Source organism: Bos indicus x Bos taurus, unplaced genomic scaffold, assembly GCF_003369695.1.
Source record: "Bos indicus x Bos taurus breed Angus x Brahman F1 hybrid unplaced genomic scaffold, Bos_hybrid_MaternalHap_v2.0 SuperScaffold_100135, whole genome shotgun sequence".
Lineage (NCBI taxonomy): Eukaryota > Metazoa > Chordata > Mammalia > Artiodactyla > Bovidae > Bos > Bos indicus x Bos taurus.
This window is the reverse complement of record NW_020867067.1, coordinates 124,388-148,880: the sequence shown is the minus strand read 5'-3', so window position 1 is coordinate 148,880 and position 24,493 is coordinate 124,388. Positions and strand designations below refer to the sequence as shown.

Below are 24,493 nucleotides of genomic sequence, written 5' to 3'. Positions count from 1 at the left end.
GTTCCCCATCCCGAACCCTCCTCCCTCCTCCCTCCCCATACCATCCTCGTTCCTGTGTATAAAATTCTTGATTTGACCTCCTCTCTCCCATCTGTTGTCCTGGTGTAGACCACACTCTGGCTGACAGCAGGAGTGAGAGAAGGCATCTTTTCCAAGAGCAGGTTACGAAGGGCGTTGAGGTGACTGAACACTTGTTAGCAGAGACCTCATGGTCTCTACTGAGCCTGAGGTGGAGAAGCCCAGTCTCACCTCTCTCTCCTTGGACCACTGCTGACCCTAGAAAGATCACTTAAGCTCACTCTGCACAGCTGCCTCATTGGTGAAACAAGACAGTGACCTACCTCATAGGAACTAAGAGATGGCTACAAACTGCAGGTTGAAAACAGGCTGAGCTAAGCATTGGGTGTGATTACAATGCTGCTCAGAGATGTGGCCCTTAGTCTACAGAAAGTAGCAATATCACATGATTTATGGGATGAAAGCAAAACATCTGGAAAGCTCTTTTGTTAATCATTTGATCTTATCTTTACAGAAGCCCAGAGTAGAAGTTAAGACACAATTAATTCACTTAATATGATAAAAGATTACTAAAACTTTCTAACCTGGGACTTTAAGAAGTCATTTAGGTTCTCCTACCTCAGTTTCTCCATCTAAAGGATAATATTGCCAGCTCAGCATGGTTGTGAAGATTAAAAAAGATGATGTCAAAAAAGTTCAAATTCAAGGCAAGCAGAACAAAGGATCCAATATTGGGTTTCTTGAGTCATTTTCGGTTCTTCTCTTGGGTTTGACTCATTATAGTTCCTCCAGTATAGGTTGAAATTTAGTATTTATACTCCAGCTTGTAAACAAAGCTACTATCATGGAATTAGATATCACTAAAAGCAGTAGAGCAATAAAAGCTTTCCTGCATGGATAAAGGAATCAATATATTGAATATACTGAATCAATGGTTCAATATATAGAGAATTATGGCTCAAGACTCTGCCCATTCGTTCTTACTGAGCTACATGGCCCTAGTTCAATCTCAATAACCCTCAAACTCCTCTCCTTTTAATTAATTGGCTAAATAATTATTTCGCTGAAGTATATAGCTTATTTACAGTGTTTTAGTTTCTAGCGTACAGCAAAGTGATTCACTTATACACACACATTCTTTTTCAGATTCTTTTCTATTGTAGGTTATTACAACATATTGAATATAGTTCCTGATGTTATACAGTAGGTCATTGTCTATTTTATATGTGAATGTATGTATCTGATAATCTTAAGCTTCTAATTATCCCTCCCTCTCCTTTCCCTTTTATTAATTTAAGTTTGTTTCTTAAGTTGTTTTCTATTTCTGTGAGTTTTATAAATAAGTTCATTTGTTTTTTTTAATTAATTACACATAAAGTGCTATATGATTTTTGTCTTTCTCTGCTTCACACAGTATGATAATCTCTAGATCCATCCATGTTACTGCAAATGGCATTATTTCATTCTCTTTCATGGCTGAATAATATTCCATTGTATGTGTATATACAGTATATGCATGTAGACACATGTATGTATCACAAACCTAGATGAATAAATAAAGAAGATGTATGTATATGTATATACACATACTGTATCTTCTTTACCCATTCATCTGCCAGCAGGCATTTAGGTTGCTTTCACATCTTATCTGTTCTTAGTACTGCTGCTATGAACACAAGGATGCATGTATCTTTTTGAATTATAGTTTTGTCTGGGGATATTCCAGGAGTGGGATTGCTGGATAATATGGCAACTCTATTTTTAGTTTTTTGAGGAATTTCCAGACTGTTCTGCAATCTGGAATTTCCATACTGTTCTGCAATTCCATACTGTGACTGCACCAATTTGTAATCACATCAACAATATAAGGAGGTACCTTTTTTCCATACCCTCTTCATCATTTATTATTTGTAGACTTCTAAATGATGTCCATTCTGACCAGTGTGAGGTGATACCTCATTATAGTTTTGAATTCGATTTCCTTAATCATTAATGACGTTGAGCATCTTTTCATGTGGCTATTGGCCATCTGTACGTTTTCTTTGAAGAAATATGTTTAGTTCTTATGCCCATTTTTCTATTGAGTTGTATGCTTTTTTTGTTTATGAGTTGTAAGAACTTTTCATATATTTTGGAAATTAAGCTGTTGTCAGTCTCATAGTTTACAACTATTTCTCCCACTCCATAGGTTGTCTTTTCACTCTGTTTATGGTTTCCTTTACTCTACAAAAGCTTTTAAGTTGCTTAGGTCCCATTTTTTTACTTTTGCTTTTGCTTCCATTACTCTAGGTTAAATTTCTCATCTTTAAAGCAAGTCTAACTTTGTGTACAGTCTTCCCAGGTAGTGCTAATGTTAAAGAATCTGCCTGCCAATGCAGGAGCCTCAGGAGATGTGGGTTCAATCCTTGAGTCTGGAAAATTCCCCTGTAGAAGGAAATGGCAATCCACTCCAGTAGTCTTGCCTGGAAAATCCCATAGACAGAGGAGCCTGGCAGATTATAGTCCATGGCATCACAAAGAATTGGACACAACTGAAGCAACTTAATACGCATGCAACTTTGTGTACATACTGGCAGGTATATTATCAAAGTTAAAGAGTACTAGAGAGTTAAGATTTCTGCTTTTTGATTAATTGAATAGTGAATTTTCCCTCCCCTTATCCTCTCAGAAATCACCAAAAACAGCAAGGATATTGGTAGATAAAAAATAAGGGTAATCCTTGAAGAAATCAGGAGTCATTTGAAACTTCAAAAGACAAAAGGATCTCAACAGGCTGCCTTAGACAACAGGATACAATCAGCTGTGGCAAGACAAACAGAGGCTACCTAAGGGAAACAGATCTCAGCTATCATGAGTGAGCAGTTCTCCAACTAACTGGTGAATTCTAAGGTATTTCAATGAGGTATCATAAAAAACCACTATGTTTGTGAAGCATATACACTGTCAAGGACCTTGGAGAAGAGAAATTCTGAAATGCAAGCATCATTGTAACCACCCATCTCTGCAGGCTAGGGAATATTCATTCTCAGTTTTCCCTAGCTTGCTTATCCTGTCTCTCTCTCTCTCTTTGTTATAAGAATCTGTACTAAAGTAGATAGAATCTCCCTGTACTTGAAAGTGATGCCCCTGTAGCAAGTGAGCCCTGCAAATATTAATACATGACCTAGAAAAAATCACTTAATCCAAAGGAAAGCAAAAGGAATAACAATAATAATAAAGTAGTGTAAGATCTATAAAATACACAGATAATGTGCTCCCTGGACCAGCTCTCTGACCTTCAGTGAACCCTTGACCCAGTCACCTCATCCATTATGTGGAATTAAAAAATAAAAGACTATCATGAGAATAAAGTGAAATCATACATGTAAGAACTATGTAAAATTATTAAAGAACTACACAAATAGTCGGACATGACTGACTGAACAACAACAACACACGAATGTAGTTTGTGTATATTTCCTGGAGAAGGAAATGGCAACCCACTCCAGTATTCTTGCCTGGAGAACCCCATGAACAGTATGAAAAGGCAAAAAGTATGACACCAGAAGATAAGCCCCTCAGGTTGGAAGCTGTCCAATAAGCTACTGGGGAGTAGGGGAAGACAATTGCTAATAGCTCCAGAATGAATGAAGTGCTGGGCCAAAGTGGAAACGATGCTCAGTAGTGGATGCATCTGCCGGGGAAAGTGAAGTTTGATGCTATAAAGAACAATATTGCATAGGAACCTGGCATGTTAGGCCCATAAATCAAGGTAAATTCAAAGTGGTCAAACAGGAGATGGCAAGAGTGAATATCAACATTTTAGAAGTCAGTGAACTAAACTGGAAAGGAACAGGTGAATCTAACTCAGATGACCATTATATCTACAACTGTGGACAAGAATCCCTTAAAAGAAATGTAGTAGCCCTCGTGGTCAACAAAAGAGTCCAAAAGGTAGTACGTGGGTGCAATCTCAAAAATAGCAATGATCTTGATTCATTTCCAAAGCAAATCATTCAACATGTAATCCAAGTCTATGACCCAACAACTGATGCCAAAGAAGCTGAAGCTGACTGGTTCTATGAAGACCTACAAGACCTAGAACTAACATTTTAAAAAAAAAGATATCCTTTTCATCATAGGTGACTGGAATGCAAAGATAGGAACTCAAGAGATACCTCAAGTAATAGGCAAGTTTGGCCTTGGAGTACAAAATGAAGCAAGACAAAGGCTAACAAAGTTTTGCCAAGAGAACATATTGGTCATAGCAAACACCCTTTTCCAATAGCCCAGCAGCTGACTGTGCACATGGACATCACCAGCTGGTCAAAATTGAAATCAGATGATTATATTCTTTGCAGCCAAAGATGGAGAAACTCTACACGGTCAGCAAAACAAGAACTGGAGCTGACTGTGATTCAGGTCATCAGCTGCTTATTGCAAAATTCAAACTTAAATAGAAGGAAGTAGAGAAATCACTAAGCTATTCAGATCAGATCAGATCAGTCGCTCAGTCATGTCCGACTCTGTGACCCCATGAATCACAGCACGCCAGGCCTCCCTGTCCATCACCAACTCTTGGAGTTCACTCAGACTCATGTCCATCGAGTCAGTGGTGCCATCCATCCTCTGTCATCCCCTTCTCCTCCTGCCCCCAATACCTCCCAGCATCAGAGTCTTTCCAATGAGTCAACTCTTCGCATGAGGTGGCCAAAGTACTGGAGTTTCAGCTTTAGCATCATTCCTTCCAAAGAAACCCCAGGGCTGATCTCCTTCAGAATGGACTGGTTGGGTCTCCTTGCAGTTCAAGGGACTCTTAAGAGTCTTCTCCAACACCACAGTTCAAAAGCATCAATTCTTCGGCGCTCATCCTTCTTCACAGTCCAAATCTCACATCCATGCATGACCACAGGAAAAACCTTAGCCTTGACTAGATGAACCTTGTTGGCAAAGTAATGTCCTCTGCTTTTGAATATGCTATCTAGGTTGGTCTTAACTTTCCTTCAAAGGAGTAAGCTTCTTTTAATTTCATGGCTGCAGTCACCATCTGTAGTGATTTTGGAGCCCAGAAAAATAAAGTCTGACACTGTTTCAACTGTTCCCCATCTATTTCCCATGAAGTGGTGGGACCAGAGGCCATGATCTTCGCTTTCTGAATGTTGAGCTTTAAGCCAACTTTTTCACTCTCCACTTCACTTTCATCAAGAGGCTTTGAGTTCCTCTTCACTTTCTGCCATAAGGGTGGTGTCATCTGCATATCTGAGGTTATTGATATTTCTCCCGCCAATCTTGATTCCAGCTTGTGTTTCTTCCAGTCCAGCGTTTCTCATGATGTACTCTGCATAGAAGTTAAATAAAGAGGGTGACAATATACAGCCTTGATGAACTCCTTTTCCTATTTGGAACCAGTCTGTTGTTCCATGTCCAGTTCTAACTGTTGCTTCTGACCTGCATATAAATTTCTCAAGAGGCAGATCGGGTGTTCTGGTATTTCCATCTCTTTCAGAATTTTCCATGGTTTATTGTGATCCACACAGTCAAAGGCTTTGGCATAGTCAATAAAGCAGAAATAGATGTTTTCCTGGAACTCTCTTGGTTTTTCCATGATCCAGCAGATGTTGGCAATTTGATCTCTGGTTCCTCTGCCTTTTCTAAAATCAACTTGAACATCAAGAAGTTCACGGTTCACATATTGCTGAAGCCTGGCTTGGAGAATTTTGAGCATTACTTTACTAGCATGTGAGATGAGTGCAATTGTGTGGTAGTTTGAGCATTCTTTGGCATTGCCTTTCTTTGGGGTTGGAATGAAAACTGACCTTTTCCAGTCCTGTGGCCACTGCTGACTTTTCCAAATTTGCTGGTATATTGATTGCAGCACTTTCACAGCATCATCTTTCAGGATTTGGGGTAGCTCAACTGGAATTCCATCACCTCCACTAGCTTTATTCGTAGTGATGCTTTCTAAGGCCCACTTGCCTTCACATTCCAGGATGTCTGGCTCTAGGTCAGTGATCACACCATCGTGATTATCTGGGTCATGAAGATCTTTTATGCAGTTCTTCTGTGTATTCTTGACACCTCTTCTTAATATCTTCTGCTTCTGTTAGGTCCATACCATTTCTGTCCTTTATCGAGCCCATCTTTGCATGAAATATTCCCTTGGTATCTCTAATTTTCTTGAAGAGACCCTAGTCTTGCCCATTCTGTTGTTTTCCTCTATTTCTTTGCATTGATTGCTGAAGAAGGCTTTCTTATCTCTTCTTGCTATTCTTTGGAACTCTGCATTCAGATGCGTATATCTTTCCTTTTCTCCTTTGCTTTTCACTTCTCTTCTTTTCACAGCTATTTGTAAGGCCTCCCCAGAAAGCCATTTTGCTTTTTTGCATTTCTTCTCAGCTATTACCTAAATCAAATCTCTTATAATTATACGGTGGAGGTGATGAATAGATTCAAAGGATAAGATCTGGTAGACAGAGCATCTGAAGAACTTTGAACAGAGGTCTGTAACAGTGTATGGGAGGGAGTGACCAAAACCATTCCAAAGAATAAGAAATGCAAGAAGGCAACGTGGTTGTCTGAGGAGGCTTCACAGATAGCCAAGGAAAGAAGAAAAGCACAAGGCAAAGGAGAAAGGGAAAGATATACACAACTGAATGCAGAGTTTCCACAGGATAACAAGGAGAGAAAAGAACATCTTCTTAAATGAACAATGCAAAGAAAGGGAGGAAAAGAATAGAATGGGAAAGACTAGAGATCTCTTTCAAGAAAATTGGAGCTATCAAGCAAACATTTCATGCAAGGATGGGCATGATAAAGGACAGAAAACTCAAGGACTTAACAGAAGCAGAAGAGATTAAGAAGTGGCAAGAATACACAGAACTATACAAGAAAGGTCTTAACATTACAGATAATCACAATGGTTTGGTCACTCACCTAGAACTGGATATCCTGGAGTGTGAAGTCGGTGGGTTTTAGGAAGCATTACTATGATCAAAACCAGTGAAGGTGATGGGATTCCAGCTGAGCTATTTAAAATCTTAAAAGATACTTGTGCCCAAGTAATGCCCTCAATAGGGCAAATTTGGAAACCAGCAGCTGCCACAAGACTGGGAAAGGTCAATTTTCATTCTAATCCCAAAGAAGATCAATGCCAAAGAATGTTCAAATTCCTGCACAGTTGCACTCATTTCCCATGCTAGCAAGGTTATGTTCAAAATCCTTTAAGCTAGGCTTCTGTAGTACATAAACAAAGAACTTACAGACATACAAGATGGGTTTAGAAAAGGTAGAGGAACCAGAGATCAAATTGCCAACATTTGTTGGATCATGGAGAAAGCAAGGGAGTTCCAGTAAAACATCTACTTCTGCTTCATTGACTACACTAAAGCCTTTGACTGTGTGGATCACAACAAACTGTAGAAAATTCTTTAAGAGATGGAAGTACCAGTCCACTTAACCTGCCTCCTGAGAAACCTGTATGCAGGTCCAGAAGAAACAGTTAGAACCAGACATGGAAAAATGGACTGGGTCAAAACTGGGAAAGGAGTACATCAAGGCTGTATATTGTCACTCTGTTTATTTAACTTAAATGCAGGGTAGATCATGTGAAATGCCAGGTTGGGTGAGTCACAAGTTGGAATCACGAATGCTGGGAGAAATAACAACAACCTCAGATAGGCAGATGATACTATTCTAATGGCAGTAAGTGGAGACAAGCTAAAAGAGCCTCTTGATGAGGGTGAAAAAGGAGAGTGAAAAGCTGGCTTGCCACTCAACATTAAAAACAGTAAGATAATCACATCCTATCCCATCACTTCATTGCAAATAGACAGGGTAACAGTGGAAGCAGTGACAGATTTTCTTGGGTTCCAAAATCACTGTGGACAATGACTACAGTCAAGAAATTAAAAGACTCTTGCTCCTTGGAAGGAAAGCTATGAAATATGAGAGTTGGAGGGGAGAAAGGGTGGAATATTGTTCATTGGATCTAGAAAGACCTACTGGGAAAAAGTGTAGGTCACCTCTGTTTTCTAATTTGTGAAGAAAAATCCTACATGATACTAATATCATTTTCTCCATAAGTCTTTGTTGTTTAGTATTACATCCAGTTAGAGAGTTGGTCTGTTTGCTCTACCAAAACCTCTATTAGCACTCTAGAGATCTCCTTTCCTGTGATGATACCATCTGCTTGCTAAGTCTTTGTTTTATTACTTTCTGTGTGTGAAATGCCTCTACAATTGCATTTCTACTCTTTAATGTTGTATGCAGTGACTTGTTCCTCAAATGTGCTGCTCTGATTTTAAATTTGTGTCCCACCAGTAAAGTTCAGATTCAACCCCCAAAACAAACAAAAATAATTAGTTCCAGTTACCCCCTTATGCTTCCTGTATCTTCTGGAAGATGGAAGTTGTCACCAGAATAAGTCATGAATTCACAATACCTTAATTCTATAGTCTGGATGGTGTCTAAAGGTATACAAAGCATTTTCTCAGAGATGAGGTGTGTGAGAGCACTAAGCACTGTATATGATGTGAGAAAGGTGCTCAAAGAGTAGCATTCAGGTCACGTAGAATCTTTCTAGCAAAGGTGAGGTGATAGTAATCAACTGTACAAATGTGATAACTGAGGTCTCATTGTACAAATGTGATAACTGAGGTGACAGCTTAAAAACATAAAAATAAATAGAAAATAGCCTATATTCCCTCTGTCAATGTTTCTTCTTATTCTTTCTCCTTAGAAGAAGATCTGTACTTTCCACTGTTCAGAGGGTAGGAAATTGTCCATGATCACAGAGCTGTTGGAAGAGTTGACAAATTTGGCTTGTTCAAGCCTAGATTGGGGACAACAAAGATTGTGTTCTGAGCTTTTCAGAAGTACTTACATTTTATGCAAATGTAGGGAAACTGCACTTGGAGCCCTATATTTTTTATGCCTGAAATTCACAGAGCACTTTCATCCACTATAGTGTCTCCCATTTAGAGCTTCCCTCCTAAGATATGACAAGCATTTGTGAGTCCCTGTAAAGCTAGTCACAAAACAGCCAGAAATCCCACAAACCCTTTTGTTCTTTTGACCTTAGGCATTTCACATCAGAGGGATATATCCCCAACTATGTGTCAAAATCCTCAATTTAAAAATGTGTTTTCATTACATATAATCAAACATTGAGTAGTGAGAAATAGATTACTGAATTCTAGATGGGTCCCGATAACATAAGATATTGGCTTCAACACCTGTATTTAAGATGAGGAAGTGCCTTAAGAGGAAGGTGGCCCTATATACATAACCATATACCTTACCACTCATTATTAAAACACTAAGATCATGGCATCCTGTCCCATCACTTCATTGCAAATAGGAAGAGTAAAAGTGGAAGCAGTGACAGACTTTGTTTTCTTAGGCTCCAAAATCACTGTGGACAGTGAGTACACCCAGGAAATTAAAGATGCTTGCTCCTTGGAAGGAAAGATATGACAAACCTAGACAGCATATGGAAAAGCAGAGACATCACTTTGCCCACAAAAGTCACATATATAGTGGCTCTAACACATAATTAATGTTATGCTAGTTTGTAGCAGACACAGAATTAGAAATCTGTTCTTTCAGTGTTTCAAATCAACTGTAATATTTGTATAAAAAGAGGCATAGGTCATAGAATTAAAAAGCTTGTTGATTCCTGGCCTAACAATCTTGCAACTAATTTAACAATATTTATTGGTAAGCTACATTTGTGTGTTGTTGTTGTTCAGTTGCTAGTTTATGTCTGACTCTTTGTGACCACATGGACTATAGCATGCCAGGCCCCTCTGTCCTCCACTGTCTCCTGGAGTTTGCTCAATCCATTGTGTCGGTGATGCTATCTAACCATCATGTAATCTGCCTCTCTTCTCCTTTTGCATTCAATCTTTCCCAGCATCAGTCTTTTCGAAAGAGTTGGATTTTCACATCAGGTGGCCAAATTATTGGAGCTTCAGCTTCAATATCAGTCTTTCCAATGAATATTCAGGATTGATCTCCTTTAGGATTGACTGGTTTAATCTCTTTGCAGGCCAAGGAGCTCTCTAAAAGTCTTCTCCAGCACCACAATTCAAAAGCATTAATTCTTTAGGATTAACTCTCCTTCTTTATGGACTAACTCTCACATCCATACATAACAATTGGAAAAGCTATAATTTGACTATATGGACTTTTGTGGGCAAAATGATGTCTCTGCTTTTCCATATGCTGTCTAGACTTGTCAACTAGCTGTTCCTTGATAGCACTTACATCCAAAATGTACTGAGAGCCAAAACAATCTTGAGAAAGAAGAATGGAACTGGAGGGATCAACCTTCCTGACTTCAGTCTATAAAGCTAAAGTCATCAGACAGCAGAGTACTGGCACAAAAACAGAAATGCAGACCAGTGGAAGAGGATGGAAAGCTCAGAGATAAACCCAGGCACCTGTGGGCACTTTATCTTTAACAAAGGAGGCAAGAATATACAATGGAGAAAAGACAGTTTCTTCAATAAGTGGTGCTGGGAAAACTGGACATCTACACATAAAAGAATGAAATTAGAACACTCCCTAACACCATACATTAAAAAGAAACTCAAATTGGATTAAAGACCTAAATGTAGGACCAGAAACTATAAAAACTCTTAGAGAAAAACATAGGCAGAACACTCTTTGACAAGAGCCTCTTCGAGTAATGGAAACAAAAGCAAAAGAAAACAAATGGCACCTACTTAAAAGCTTTTGCACTGTGAAGGAAACTATAAGCAAGGTGAAAAGACAACCCTCAGAATGGGAGAAAATAATAACAAAAGAAACAACTAACAAAGGATTATCCTCCAAAATATATAAGCAGCTCATTCAGCTCAATAACAAAAAAATAAACTACCCAATCAAAAATTGGGCAGAAAACCTAAACAGAGACTTTTCTAAAGAAGACATACAAATTGCTAATAAACATATGAAGAGATGCTTAACATCTCTCATTATTAGAGAAATGCAAATCAAAAGTACAGTCATGTATCACACCACACTGTTCAGAATGGCCAGCATCAAAAAATCTACAAACAAATGCTGGAGAGGGTGTGAACCAAAGGGAAATCTCTTGCACTCTTGGTGGGAATGTAAACTGATATGGCCACTATGGAGAACAGTATGGAGATTCCTCAAAAACTAGGAATAAACTACCATATGACCCAACAATCCCACTACTGGGTATACACCCTGAGGTACGGTTTCATCATTGAAAAAGACACAAGTACCACAATGTTCTCTGCAGCACTATTTACAATAGCTAGGACATGAAAGCAACCTAGATGTCCATCAACAGATGAATGAATACAGGGGTTGTGGTACATACACACAATATTCAGTTCAGTTCAGTCGCTCAGTTGTGTCTGACTCTTTGCGACCCCATGAACCACAGCACGCCAGGCCTCCCTGTCCATCACCAACTCCAGGAGGTTACCCAAACTCATGTCCATCGAGTCGGTGATGCCATCCAGCCATCTCATCCTCTGTCGTCCGCTTCACCTCCTGCCCTCAATCCCTCCCAGCATCAGGGTCTTTTCCAATGAGTCAACTCTTCGCATGAGGTGGCCAAAGTATTGGAGTTTCAACTTCAACATTAGTCCTTCCAATGAACACCCAGGACTGATCTCCTTTAGGATGGACTGGTTGGATCTCCTTGCAGTCCAAGGGACTCTCAAGAGTCTTCTCCAACACCACAGTTCAAAAGCATCAATACTTCAGCACTTAGCTTTCTTCACAGTCCAACTCTCAAATCCATACATGACTACTGGAAAAACCATATCCTTGACTAGACGGAACTTTTTTGACAAAGTAATGTCTCTGCTTTTAATATGCTGTCTAGGTTGGTCATAACTTTCCTTTCAAGAAGTAAGTGTCTTTTAATTTCATGGCTGCAATCACCATCTTCAGTGATTTTGGAGCCCCAAAAAATAAAGTCTTACACCGTTTCCTCTGTTTCCCCATCTATTTACCATGAAGTGATGGGACCAGATGCCATGATCTTAGTTTTCTGAATGTTGAGCTTTAAGCCAGCTTTTTCACTCTCCTCTTTCACTTTCATCAAGAGGCTTTTTAGTTCTTCTTCACTTTCTGCCATAAAGGTGGTGTCATCTGTATATCTGAGGTTATTGATATTTCTCCCGGCAATCTTGATTCCAGCTTGTGCTTCTTCCAGCCCAGTTTTTCTCATGATGTACTCTCATGATGTGTGAATAATACACAATATTACTCAGCCATAAAAAGGAATGCATTTGACTCAATTCTAATGAGGTGGATGAACCAAGAACATATTAAACAGAGTGAAGTCAGTCAGAAAGAGAAAAACAAATATATATTTGTGCATATATATGGACTCTAGAAAGATGGTATTGATAAACCTATCTGCAGAGCAGCAATGGAGATGCAGACATAGCCAGTGGAAATTTGCAGTATCATGCAGGGAGCTCTGGAGAAGGAAATGGCAACCCACTCCAGTGTTCTTGCCTGGAGAATCCCAGGGATGGCTGAGCCTGGCGGGCGGCCGTCTATGGGGTCGCACAGAGTCAGACACGACTGAAGCGACTTAGCAGCAGCAGCAGCAGCAGCAGGGAGCTCAAATCCACTGCTCTGTGACAACTTAGCAGGATGGAATGTGGTGGGAGGGAGACTCAAGAGAGAGGGGACTTATGCATACCATGGCTGATTCATGTTGATATACAGCAGAAATCAACACAATATTGTAAAGCAATTATCATCCAATTAATAATAAATTTAAATTTGAAAAAAATGTACTGAGCACCTATCAGAATGAAATGTAAAGGATCTGCAAAGTGTTCTGTAAGAATCTAAAGCCAGAGTTCAACCACCTGGACTCTGCAATACAAAATCTCTCTCATGCACACATGACTGCACACATTCTGACCCCACCCCCAGCACTGCCGCAGATTCTCAGGAGACCTGCCTTCAGCCTGCAAAGTATTATTAAGACTCAGTCATGACGCTTAGTCTCCAGAGGCTTCTGATTGAAAAGGGCACAGAGTGCTTGTTACCAGATGCCTGTTGGAGATCAGGTGAAGAGTGTGAACACCGGAGACAAACTTCAATTACAACTCCCTACAGCAGCCTCACCTGTTTGGCTCTTTCAGTGAGGGCAGTGGCCTCAGCCTCACCCAGTTGTTGCACCATCTTGTAAAATAGGCTCTTACTGCTTTGCAGCAAATCATGTGGTGGACTGTATTCTTTCACTGTCCCTGAATCCAAAACCTGTTAATCAGCAGAAAGAAACCCATTAGCAGCATGCAATGTATCCCAGTAACATACTGTAGTAACTCAGACAATATTTTAGAAAGAGGCAGGGGGAGAAAAATGGAGAGAATCTATTTAGGTGATAGGCCTTGTGCTGTGTAAATGGTTTGATTACCTTGTTTTACCAGGCAAAATCCTAATGAAACTGTGCAACCTCCGACTGGGACTTGAACCCACGGTCTTTTAATTAGAATCACTCACCTGGTGTCTGGACGTACTGAAGTTCAGGTGCTTTATGTCTCAGCTCAGAAAGAATTCAGTGAGAGACAAAGTGATAGTGAAGAAGTGGATTTATTTATAGAGATAAAGATTCTATTGTATCTCTATTGTATACTTGATAAGAATGTGTTCCAAAAGAAGTTATTAGTCAAAAACTTCACTCTCAGTACTTATATGATATGGAAGCCCTAAGAATATGTTCTAGAATATTGGTCCACAGATTTCTTCTTCACCTTACTGTAGCAAGAATCACAAAATCTTAGGAAAACTATCTTCTTACAGTGTTTTCATGACAGATTCTTCTATTTCAGCTAAATTTTATTGAGTCCTCATTTTCAAAGAATTCACTGATTTAGCTATTACTATGTTTTGTTTCCCTGGAGAAGGAAATTGCAACCCAATCCAGTATTCTTGCCTGGACAATCCCATGGACAGAGGAGCCTGGCAGGCCACAGTCCTTGGGGTCACCAAGAGTTGGACATGACTGAGCGACTGAACACACACATACAGATTCTATAGACAGACTGCAGGCCATCTCAAAAGGCAAGAGTGGCTATAATAGAAACACACTCAAGGAACAGAGTGTGGATCATCTCAGAAGGCGAGAGGCCTCTGATTATTTAACTTATATGCAGTATACATCACGAGAAATGCTGGAACACAGGCTGTTGTCAAGATTGCTGGGAGAAATATCAATAACCTCAGATATGCAGATGACACCACCCTTATGGCAGTAAGTGAAGACCTAAAGAGCTTCTTGATGAAAGTGAATGAAAAGAGTGAAAAAGTTGGCTTAAAACCCAACATTCATAAAACTAAGATCATAGCATCAGGTCCGATCACTTCATGGTAAATGGGGAAACAATGGAAACTGTGACAGACTTAATTTTGGGGGGCTCCAAAATCACTGCAGATGGTGACTGCAGCCATGAAATTAAAAGACACTTGCTCCTTGGAATAAAAGTTATGGGCACTCTTTACAGCATATTTAAAATCAGAGACATTACTTTGCAACTAAGGTCTATCTAGTCAAAGATACTATTTTCCCGGTAGTCATGTATGGATATGAGAGTTGGACTATAAAGAAAGCTGAGCACTGAAGAATCGATGCTTTTGAACTGTGGTGTTGGAGGAGACTTTTGAGAGTTCCTTGGAACTGCAAGGAGCTCCAACCAGTCCAACCTAAAGGAAATAAGCCCTGAATATTCATTGGAAGGACTGATGCTAAAGCTGAACTTTGGCTATCTGATGTGAAGAACTGACTCATTTGAAAAGACCCTGATGCTGGGAAAGATTGAAAGTGGAATTAGAAGGGGATGACAGAGGATGGGATGGTTGGATGGCATCACTGACCCAATGGACAAGAGTTTGAGTAAACTCCAGGAATTGGTGATGGACAGGGAGGCCTGCGTGCTGCAGTCCATGGTATCGCAAAGAGTCGGACTGAACTGAACTGAAAACAGCACTAAATCTCTTGTCAGAGAGGTTAAGATGCTTCTTGAATTTGGCTGTGGTTGTAGTTTATTATTCTGAGAGTGAAAGGCTGGCAAAAAGAGCTCCTACTTAAGCAGCTGTAGCAGAGCTGCTTTGCATAGAATAAGTCTGTAGAAATCCAGTTTTCTCTTTGGATAAGACTAAAGAAGCAAGAAAGAAATTGGGCTCCAAATTCCAGTGATCACAGCCTGGCATAGCACACAGGGAAGCCCAGTCTGGATTGCTGAGGCTCTAAATCTCTTTTGTCACAAATTATCTTTCCTTGCTTCTTTCCTTTTTCCAACTGCCTACTTTTCAGCCACTTTATTGCTCATTAATATGTCCACTAATTGGATGCTGAAAGGGAGAGGAGGGGGCTCTTAACTCTGTCTTTCTACCTGTTGGTGGCTTTGCTTAATAGTTTCAGAGGGAAGGAAGAGTCTGAAACAATTGACCTACATGATGTACCCAGGAAAACAGTTTTGATGTGAAGTGGTTTCCTGGTAGCTTAGACAGTAAAGAAAATGCTTCCAACGTAGGAGACCCAGGTTCCATTCCTGGGTTGTGAAGATCCCCCAGAGAAGAGAATACCTACCCACTCCAGTATTCTTGCCTGGAGAAATCCCATGGACAGAGGAACCTGGCGAGCTGCAGTCCATACGGTTGCAAAGAATCAGGCATGACTGAGTGACTACTACCACTACCACTACTAGAGTAAATGTATCTTAAGAAAATAACCTGAAACTCTAAGCAAGACACAGGTTGTGTTTCACATCTAGGTATTGTACTTAATCCATCCTATGTCATTTAGTGGGAATTGTTCATCAAGTCTCATAAAGGCCATTTTCCCACTAACCTTTTTTAACTACTGTGCATCACTGCTAAAGGCATCTTTCTCAAAAGAATTGAAGAATAATTGAATCTGTCACATCCACCTAATTATTAAAATGTCCTATAATTTGGCATGCCAATTTAGATGCCCTTAATGTGCAATTTTACTTAAACATAGAATATATAACTACTCCCCTTGACATTGAAGAAGAAAAAAAAAACAAACACAATTTTAAAACACAGGTCTATCTCATGCCAAAGACTAAGTAAATAAGTATGAAATTGGGGCAGCAGACAGATGGGCCCCAGGCTGCCCAGCTGGAGTTTGTCCTCTCTGGACAGATACTCCAAGAAGAAGACAATAGCAGGAGGGAGGAGAAGCTGAGCTCTGCCCAGATAAAAGATAAACAGGCCACATTTTCTCATTCTCAAGGTTAAGGAGACCTTCCTACCTACACGTGTGCAGAAATGTTCCTTGAGGGTCAAAAAGGGAGGGGTCACCACGCCACTGTAGGTGATGTCAACCTACCCATAAGCCTCTTCTCCAGGATCCATCTTACCTAAGGGATGCATGCACACACATGGGAGGACCTTGAGATAAACCAAGTACAGACTCCGAGTCAGATAAAACAAGATGATTGTCCAAAGGAAACCCAGAAAAAATGCCCCATATAAGTGATTTTACCTATCACAAGTGTACCACTCTTTTTCTGAGCCTGCCCATGTGACTATCTACACGTTATCATTTTCCCTCCTACTGAGCACTTTGTTTCACTACTGTCCATCTGCTTGTGTAAATTCATTTATACAAAGTCAGAAGTCCAGGGCCTTGTCACTGGCTACTGGCCCTTGAGGCCTGGTGCCTGGGATTCAGAGCTTTCTCTGCCTCAGCCTGACTTCAATCTCTGTCCAGGGAACCAAAATCCTTCTTCAAGCTGCTGCAGGCTGAGTCGCCTGAGACCAAAAGATTCATTACTTCATACAATGAACAACTTTACATTCTGCAAAAGCAACAACTTTAAAAATCACCACTTCAGAGTTGGTGAAAATGAGTTCTCTGACTATAAAGACTTTACATATTTTAATGAAAATATTATTAATATTTTGTCCTTGTCCAACTTTCTACTTTATTCAAATTTGAATGAATAGTAAATTTTCCAATTTCTCTCACATTGTCTAAAACACATAAATGCCACTGAGATGAGTAGTTATTAGAATTGGCTAATATCTAAAATACTCAAAGCCAAAAAAAAAATTAGTGCTCTCAAAAAACAATTGGATTAATAATATAAATGGTAGAAAGATCATTTTGGTCAAAACACTTTGAGCCATTTCAGTATTAGTGCCTACTAAAAATTGGCACTTGCCTTCTACTTCTATGAGAACTAGGTCACAAATCACTTCAGCCACTGACCTTCAACACATCCTAAAAGGAGTACAGGGTGAAGACTCAGAATGAGACACTATGTGCCCTGGGAAAAAATGGCAGAATACATCTTCAGATACTTAGATACTTTTAGGAGAAGATTTTTGTGAGCCTGATTCTTGTATCTTCTCATATCTAGCCCAATACTTGCATCTCCTCATATCTAGAAAAGCACTAAAACCATTAACAGCAATATCTGTTCTTCATGATTAGCAATAAGCCTCTGCCAAAAGGTGTACTTGACTGCACATATCCCGCTTTACAATCACATCTAACACTGACCCTCTACTCTTTGGAATAGTTTCTCAGAGCGATCTGAAATGCTGTCTCGTGGGCCACAGTCCTCATTTTGCCCCATATGAAACAACTCACAATTCTCACATTGTGAGTTTTTTTGTTGTTGACATTACTAACTCATTATATTTTATAAGGGGAATTTTCAGTTTTAGGTGGGAATGACAGAAGTGTGATAGTTTGTTGCAATGCTTGATAATTTATAAGAACTTAAAATTTAATTTTTTAAACACTTTAAAAATGCAAATACAATACATTTCATTAATCTTTTAATAGGCATTAAACAAAGTACAGTATCTTAAAGTGAACTGCATTATGAATACAGCCTCAAGTGGACAGATTCACAAGGTTTGAGAGATGGGATGCCCTCGCATATAAATGGAGTATAACAAAGGCTACAGTAACCATCAGATCCATGAAAGCATCCCATAACTAAAATAGCAGTCTTTGGATTTGGAATGGAAAATAAAAATAGCTGTGAGTTGAGGATTTACTGTTTCATATACTTTATAAACATCATTGTTAATTCTCAAGAATGTCTCTCAAGAGTAGACAAACAAGGTTCATGATTTCTATCAATCTACTCTTCCATTTATTCCTTCCTTTTTTCCTTCCATCTTCCCTATCCATTCATCCATCCTGTAAGCACTGACTATCTATCACCAAAGCACTGTTCTAGGAATGGGAGATTCAAAGATGAACAAGACAGTCTATCAAGAAGTTCACCACCAGACACAGATGAAGACTGATGTGCAGTTAAATACTTTGGCCAAAGCAGTAGAATCAGCAGATGGCAGAACTGGGATTTGAATCTAGGACTGAACTTTCATTACTTCCTCTGCATGTGAGTTACAAGTAAAAGACACTGTTAAATTATTTACCATAAGTAAAATAAGAGACATGAGAAGTTTAATATTCAGTAGTCTAAAATATCTTTCCATATGGATAATACCTAATATTAACTTTGTTTATAATTTAAGAAAATATGCATGTAAACATAAACATTTATCCTGTCTACTTTTCAACTGTAATTTTATTATACTCAGGCACAAATTATTTACTGTGTGCCTGGGATATATTCACAAAAAAAAGAAAACTAGTTTTAACTTTCATGAACAATAAATATGAAATGGCCCACAGTCAAAACATATTTGAGGAAAACTTAAGTTAATTTTCATTAGTTTCTAAATTTATTCAGCAAACATTTACCATATTTAACTGCATTGATAGCACTATGCCAGATGCTCTAGAAGAGGAAAACACATATATCAGGAAGCCTATACTGAAAGGAGAGAGAGAAGAAAATCCTTAAGTGTCTATAATGCAAGAAAAAAAAACACATGACAAGGAGGAGTTGAGTAACAGAATAAATGACTTCTGGCCAGAGGCTTGGAGGACACGTTTCAGGGAGGACAGAGAGCAGAGAGCTGGGCCTTGAAGAATGAATAGCCTTGAACATGCAGAATTGGAGGTGGGTCAGCAGACAGTGGTCATCCCAGACACAGGCAACCAAATGGACCAAGAGGGTTGATCGCTAGCTTGGGATCTCCTCCAGAGCAGGTTTATATGGTTTTCTATGTTCACTTTGCATCTCAGGATTCTGACATTGTACATGACAGGAATCAGGTACACAATACATGCTGATTAAAAGTTAAAAACAAAGGAAACTAAATTCAGGGTATGACAGGGTGACTGCCCAATGGTGTAATTTGGCAAGACTGTAGGATAAGATCAAGGAGGGAACGGATATAGCTGGCAAGGGAAGCCGCCGAGGCAGTGGGATACAGGGGTGACAGGATTAGGGATGTGGACATGGAGGACCACATGCCTGATGGCTGTGGGCAAGAGGAAGTGTGAAAGGGAAAATGAAAGACAAACAAGCCAGTGTTGAAGATAAAGGCTTGAAACTTATTGTCAAATGTTGGACATGAAGAAAAAGAAAAGGGGTAATCAGAGAGGAGGGGGCACTGACAGGAACAGAGTGCAGTGTGGTCAATGCTTATGTCAGGAGCTACAAGAGTTACATTGGAACATAGACTGAAAAAAGGCCAGGAATAGAATTTTACCAACGTAGCCTCTATGCTTACCAGTTTTGTCAAAGATTCTAGGTATTTCAGAACACATAAACATAAAGTGACTCTAAATTTTATATACAGAAAAATAGGTACAATTTTGAATTATTTTTTAATCTTTTATATCTATAAGAAAATGTTCCTATAATCTCTCACTCTTTCCCCATTCTTCCTGTAACCCAAGTTGAACTAAACTGAACCACACATTTAAGTTAGTGTGATAACAATCCCTTGATCTGAGAAACTCTCCAGGAATGCTAATCTCAAATCATTTGCCACTCTCCACTGGTTAAGGACAAATGCATTAAGTGAGATAAGTCAGTCAGTTACATAAGCTCAATGAAGATGTGTTTATCTAGGTAGCTGTCTTAGACATAAAAATTAAATGGACCTATTGCAAAATAATTTGATTCATTTTCTTTTTTTAATTTTTACTTTATATGGGAGTATATTTACTTTTAACTTTTTATTAAATTGGAATATAGTTGATTAACAATGTTGTGGTAGTTTCAGGTTTACAGCAAAGTGAATCAAATACATGTTTCCATTCTTTTTCAAAATTTTTTCCCAATCAAGTCATCATAGAACATTAAACAAAGTTTCCTATGCTATACAGGAGGTCCTTGTTGGCCATCTATTTTAAATAGAGCAGTATGTGCATGTCAGTCCCAAACTCTCAATCTATCCCTCCCTGCACAATTCCCCTGGGTAACCATAAATTTGGTTTCTGGTCTCAATGTTAGTAAGTTTGTTTCTGTTTTGTAAATAAGTTCATTTGTATCATTTTTTTATTTTATTTTTTTTAAATTCTGCATGTAAGCGATATCATATGACATTTGTGTTTCTCTGTCTGAATTACTTCATTTCATATGATCATCTCCTGGTCCATCCATGTTGCTGCAGATGGCATTATTTCTTTCTTTTTTATATCTAAGTAATATTCCATTGTGGGCTTCTCTGGTAGCTCAGACGGTAAAGAATCTAGCTGCAATTCGGGAGACCAGGGTTTGATCCCTGGGTTGGGAAAATCCCCTGAACGAGGGCATGGAAATCCACTGCTGTATTCTTGCCTGGAAAATCCTCATGGACAGAGGAGACTGGCAGGCTACAGTCCATGAGGTCACAAAGAGTCAGATACAGTTGAGCAACTAAGCACAGCACAGCACAATATTCCATTGTGTATATGTATCACATCTTCTTTATCCATTCATATGTCAATTGACATTTGGGTGCTTCCATGTCTTGAGTATTGTAAACAGTGTTTCAGTGATCACTGGGGTGCAGGTATCCATATTTTTCTCTGGGTATATGTCCAGGAATGGAATTGTTGGATCACACAGGGGCTGTTTTTAGCTTCTTATGGAACCTTCATAGTTTCTCTTCATTTGTTTGTTTGTTGCTGTGCTGGGTCTTAGCTGTGGCATGAGGGATCTTCATTGTCATGCACGAGCTCAGTAGTTGTGGTGTGTGGGCTTAGTCGTCCGGAGCATGTGGGACTTTAGGTCCCCAACTAGGGATTGAATCCAAGTCCCCTACATTGGAAGGCAGTTTCTTTACCACTGGGCCACCAGGAAAATCCCTCCAGTTTTTCAATAGTGTCTACACAAATTTACATTCTACCCACAACGTAGGAGGGCTCCCTTTTCTATACACCCTCTCTAGCATTTATTTGTAGATTTTTTTGATGATCATCATTCTGACTGGTACGAGATCTCACTGTAGTTTTGATTTGTATGTCTCAACTTGGCAGTGTCCACCAGACTGGAAAAGGTCAGTTTTCATTCCAATTTCAAAGAAGGGCAATGCCAAAGAATGTTCAAACTAACACACAATTGCACTCATTTAACATCCCAGCAAGGTCATGCCTTGTTGTTACATGTAGTAGTGTGTATCTATTAATCCCAAATTCCTAATTTATCCATCCCCCATATTCCTGTATTTCTAAATCAATCAAGAAAAACAGGTGTCTCGAAAGTCAAAGTTTTGAGAAAGAACAATATTTATGGTGTTTTTGCTGATTGAAAGTTGACTGGTAATCCAAAGCTCTAGAAAATAATACAAGGTTTACACCTGGGGTGGGTGTAGAACAGAGGACGAATCTCCAGCCCTGAAGCTAGAGGATTGTTTGTACTCCTACCAGAGGAGTCATCAGCTGCAACCAGGTCAGACCAAGATGTAAACAAGTGGCCAGATTTACATCTCCTACTGGGATCTCCTTGTGACATCACTGATGACCTTGACCAGAGAGCCTTAAACTGAAGGTCTCCTAAAACAGAAGCAGGAAGGTCACCTCCACAGTGAAGGTCAAGGTCACCATGGAAAACCAAGGTCATCATCACAGGCTCCAAAGAGAACCCTTGTATTTCCCTTCTCTTCCCTCAGATCCCAAGTTCAGTCCATCACTTGGCTCCACTTCAGTGTCTATCCCAAATCCAGCCATCTCACCATTTCCACTGCAGGGACATTAGTCTAAGCCACCAACAGTTGAGAAAGGACACACTGTAAGAGACTGCATTTGGAGACCTGAAACACCATCAGTGTGGTTTTAGCTGTAAAGGAAGGAGGGGGAGCAGAGAGGGACAAAACTAGAAAGGTGGGGAAGGGCCGGGCTGTAAACTGTTTTGTAAAACTAGGTTAAGGACTTGTTGAACATATTGACAAAGAGGGAAAAATCTGAGGTTACATTACCGACTCAATGGACATGAGTTTGAGTAAACTCCGGGAGTTGGTGATGGACAGGGAGGCTTGGCATGCTGCAGTCCATGGAGTCGCAAAGAGTCGGATATGACTGAGTGAACTGAACTGAACTGAACTGACTGGTAAGTAAAACATTAAACAAATGGACGTATTTTGATAATGGCAACAAAGATGATTGATTAAGGAGGTACTTGTGAACTAGACATTTACAACTATGGATCAAGTACTGATAGATAAAGACTCAGAACTAAGCAACTGACACGTCTGCCAAATGCTGTCATTTTTGACTGTTTCCTTAACCAATCATACATTCCAAAGTGAAAGCATCAGTTGCTCAGTTGTGTCCAACTCCTTGTGACCCCATGGACTCTAGCCCATCAGGCTCTTCTGTCCATGGGATTTTCCAGGCAAGAACACTGGAGTGGGTTGCCATTCCCTTCTTTAGGGAATCTTCCTCACCCAGGGATCAAACCCAGGTCTCCTGCTTTGCAGGAAGATTCTTTACCATCTGAGCTACCACAGAGGCTACATTCCAAAGTGACAGCATGTATAAGAATTAGGTAGTAACAGGAAGCTGCTTCCATGAATGCTGTAATACCAAACCCCAAAAATACATCTCCAGGGTACATTTAAAAGCAAAGAATTTATTCGCACCAGAGATCAAGTCATCTTTCTGTTGCTGCCTCTAAAGCTTAACAAAGGGTTTCAAAAGGGAAATTTCACAGCATCAATCATTCCTTGTGTAAGAAGTATGCCTTTGGGGGGCAGTCTGCAAAATACAGTGCTGAGACGTAAGAATAACAAAGTGACAGCTAAAGAGTAGAAATAAAAGGTTACTTTTCCAATTAGCACTCAAGAACAAAAACAAATGACTAAGGATGCTTGATGCTAAACAAAGTTGTTGGCATTTCAAAGTCACTGTCCTAAAATCTTGGAATGTCACCAGGTCCCTCATAAAACTCTGCAGGAGAGGCCTGCTTCTAACTGAGATGTTTCAGTTCAGGTGACCAGACACACTGCTTTGAGCCTAGAGCATCCCTTTGGTTGCAAATGCCCCACTTTTGTCATTTGTTTCTCCAGAACTCACTCCTAAGTATGGCCAGCTCACAAGAGTGAGGCCACAGGCACAGTCTTGAGGCTGACAGTCTGGTATCTACTCAGTGTCCCCACTGGTGATCCCACCTGACAATGCATGGGGAATAGGGAGGGAGGTGATATTCCAGGAACTGCTCAAGAAGTCAAAAGAGGCAACTCCATTATCCCTGAACATAAGGAAGTTTGAGTATTACTGACCATTTATTACTGATTATTACCTGTTTTGGAGAAGGTGATGGCATCCCACTCCAGTACTCTTGCCTAGAAAATCCCATGGATGGAGGAGCCTGGTAGGCTGCAGTCCATGGGGTCGCTAAGAGTTGGACATGACTGAGCGACTTCACTTTCACTTTTCACTTTCATGCATTGGAGAAGGAAATGGCAACCCACTCTAGTGTTCTTGCCTGGAGAATCCAAGGGACAGGGGAGCCTGGCGGGCTGCCGTCTATGGGGTCGCACAGAGTCGGACACAACTGAAGTGACTTAGCAGCAGCAGCATTACCTGTTTAGTATATACTGACTGACCTATTTAGTATAGACCATTGAAATAAAAGTTGACTCTGCTGCCTTTTAAGCACTGTGCAGGCTTTCCTTATCTATTTACTTCATCTCTAATCAGCAACACTGGATACTGCAGGATCTTGTGACAGTAGTTAGCATCTGTAAAATGAGTAATATTAGCTTGTTCCACAGGCTGGGAACTAGCTTGAAAACAACTTGAATTCCTTATGGCTTATTTGCAGCCAAAGATTTCTCTTCGAGGAATGGTTTTCCTTGTCATTTTATAAATCCACATCCTAAGATTTATGGAAATTCAGCAACAGAGGGAAAAGAAAAGAGAGAGAAGTCGACAAAAGAGAGAAAAGGGGAAAGGAGGGAGGAAGGAGGAAAACAAAGCTAAGCAAGGAAATACTAATTTCTGAGGAAGAAAGAGCAAATCAAAATTACAGGAAAGATACTAGACAGATATCCAAACACCAAAGCTTAGAGCCTGCTTTGTGCGCTGAGTCCAGATCTACTATGTAAGAGACTTGCTAGTTGTTTATCTACAGTCTCTCAGCTCTGACTTAACTTTGTTTCT

General features: G+C 39.8%; 1 protein-coding gene across 1 annotated transcript in view; it reads right to left on the bottom strand.

Annotated features, from left to right (window-relative positions):
- Positions 1-12,988: 12,988 nt before the first annotated feature.
- LOC113888441 (multidrug resistance-associated protein 4-like) overlaps positions 12,989-24,493 on the bottom strand; it is a gene marked incomplete at its 5' end in the record, with an annotated part of 126,448 nt that continues 114,943 nt past the window's right edge. The window contains 2 exon segments of the mRNA XM_027535572.1: positions 12,989-13,018; positions 13,129-13,263. Coding sequence (XP_027391373.1) covers positions 12,989-13,018; positions 13,129-13,263 — 165 coding nt within the window.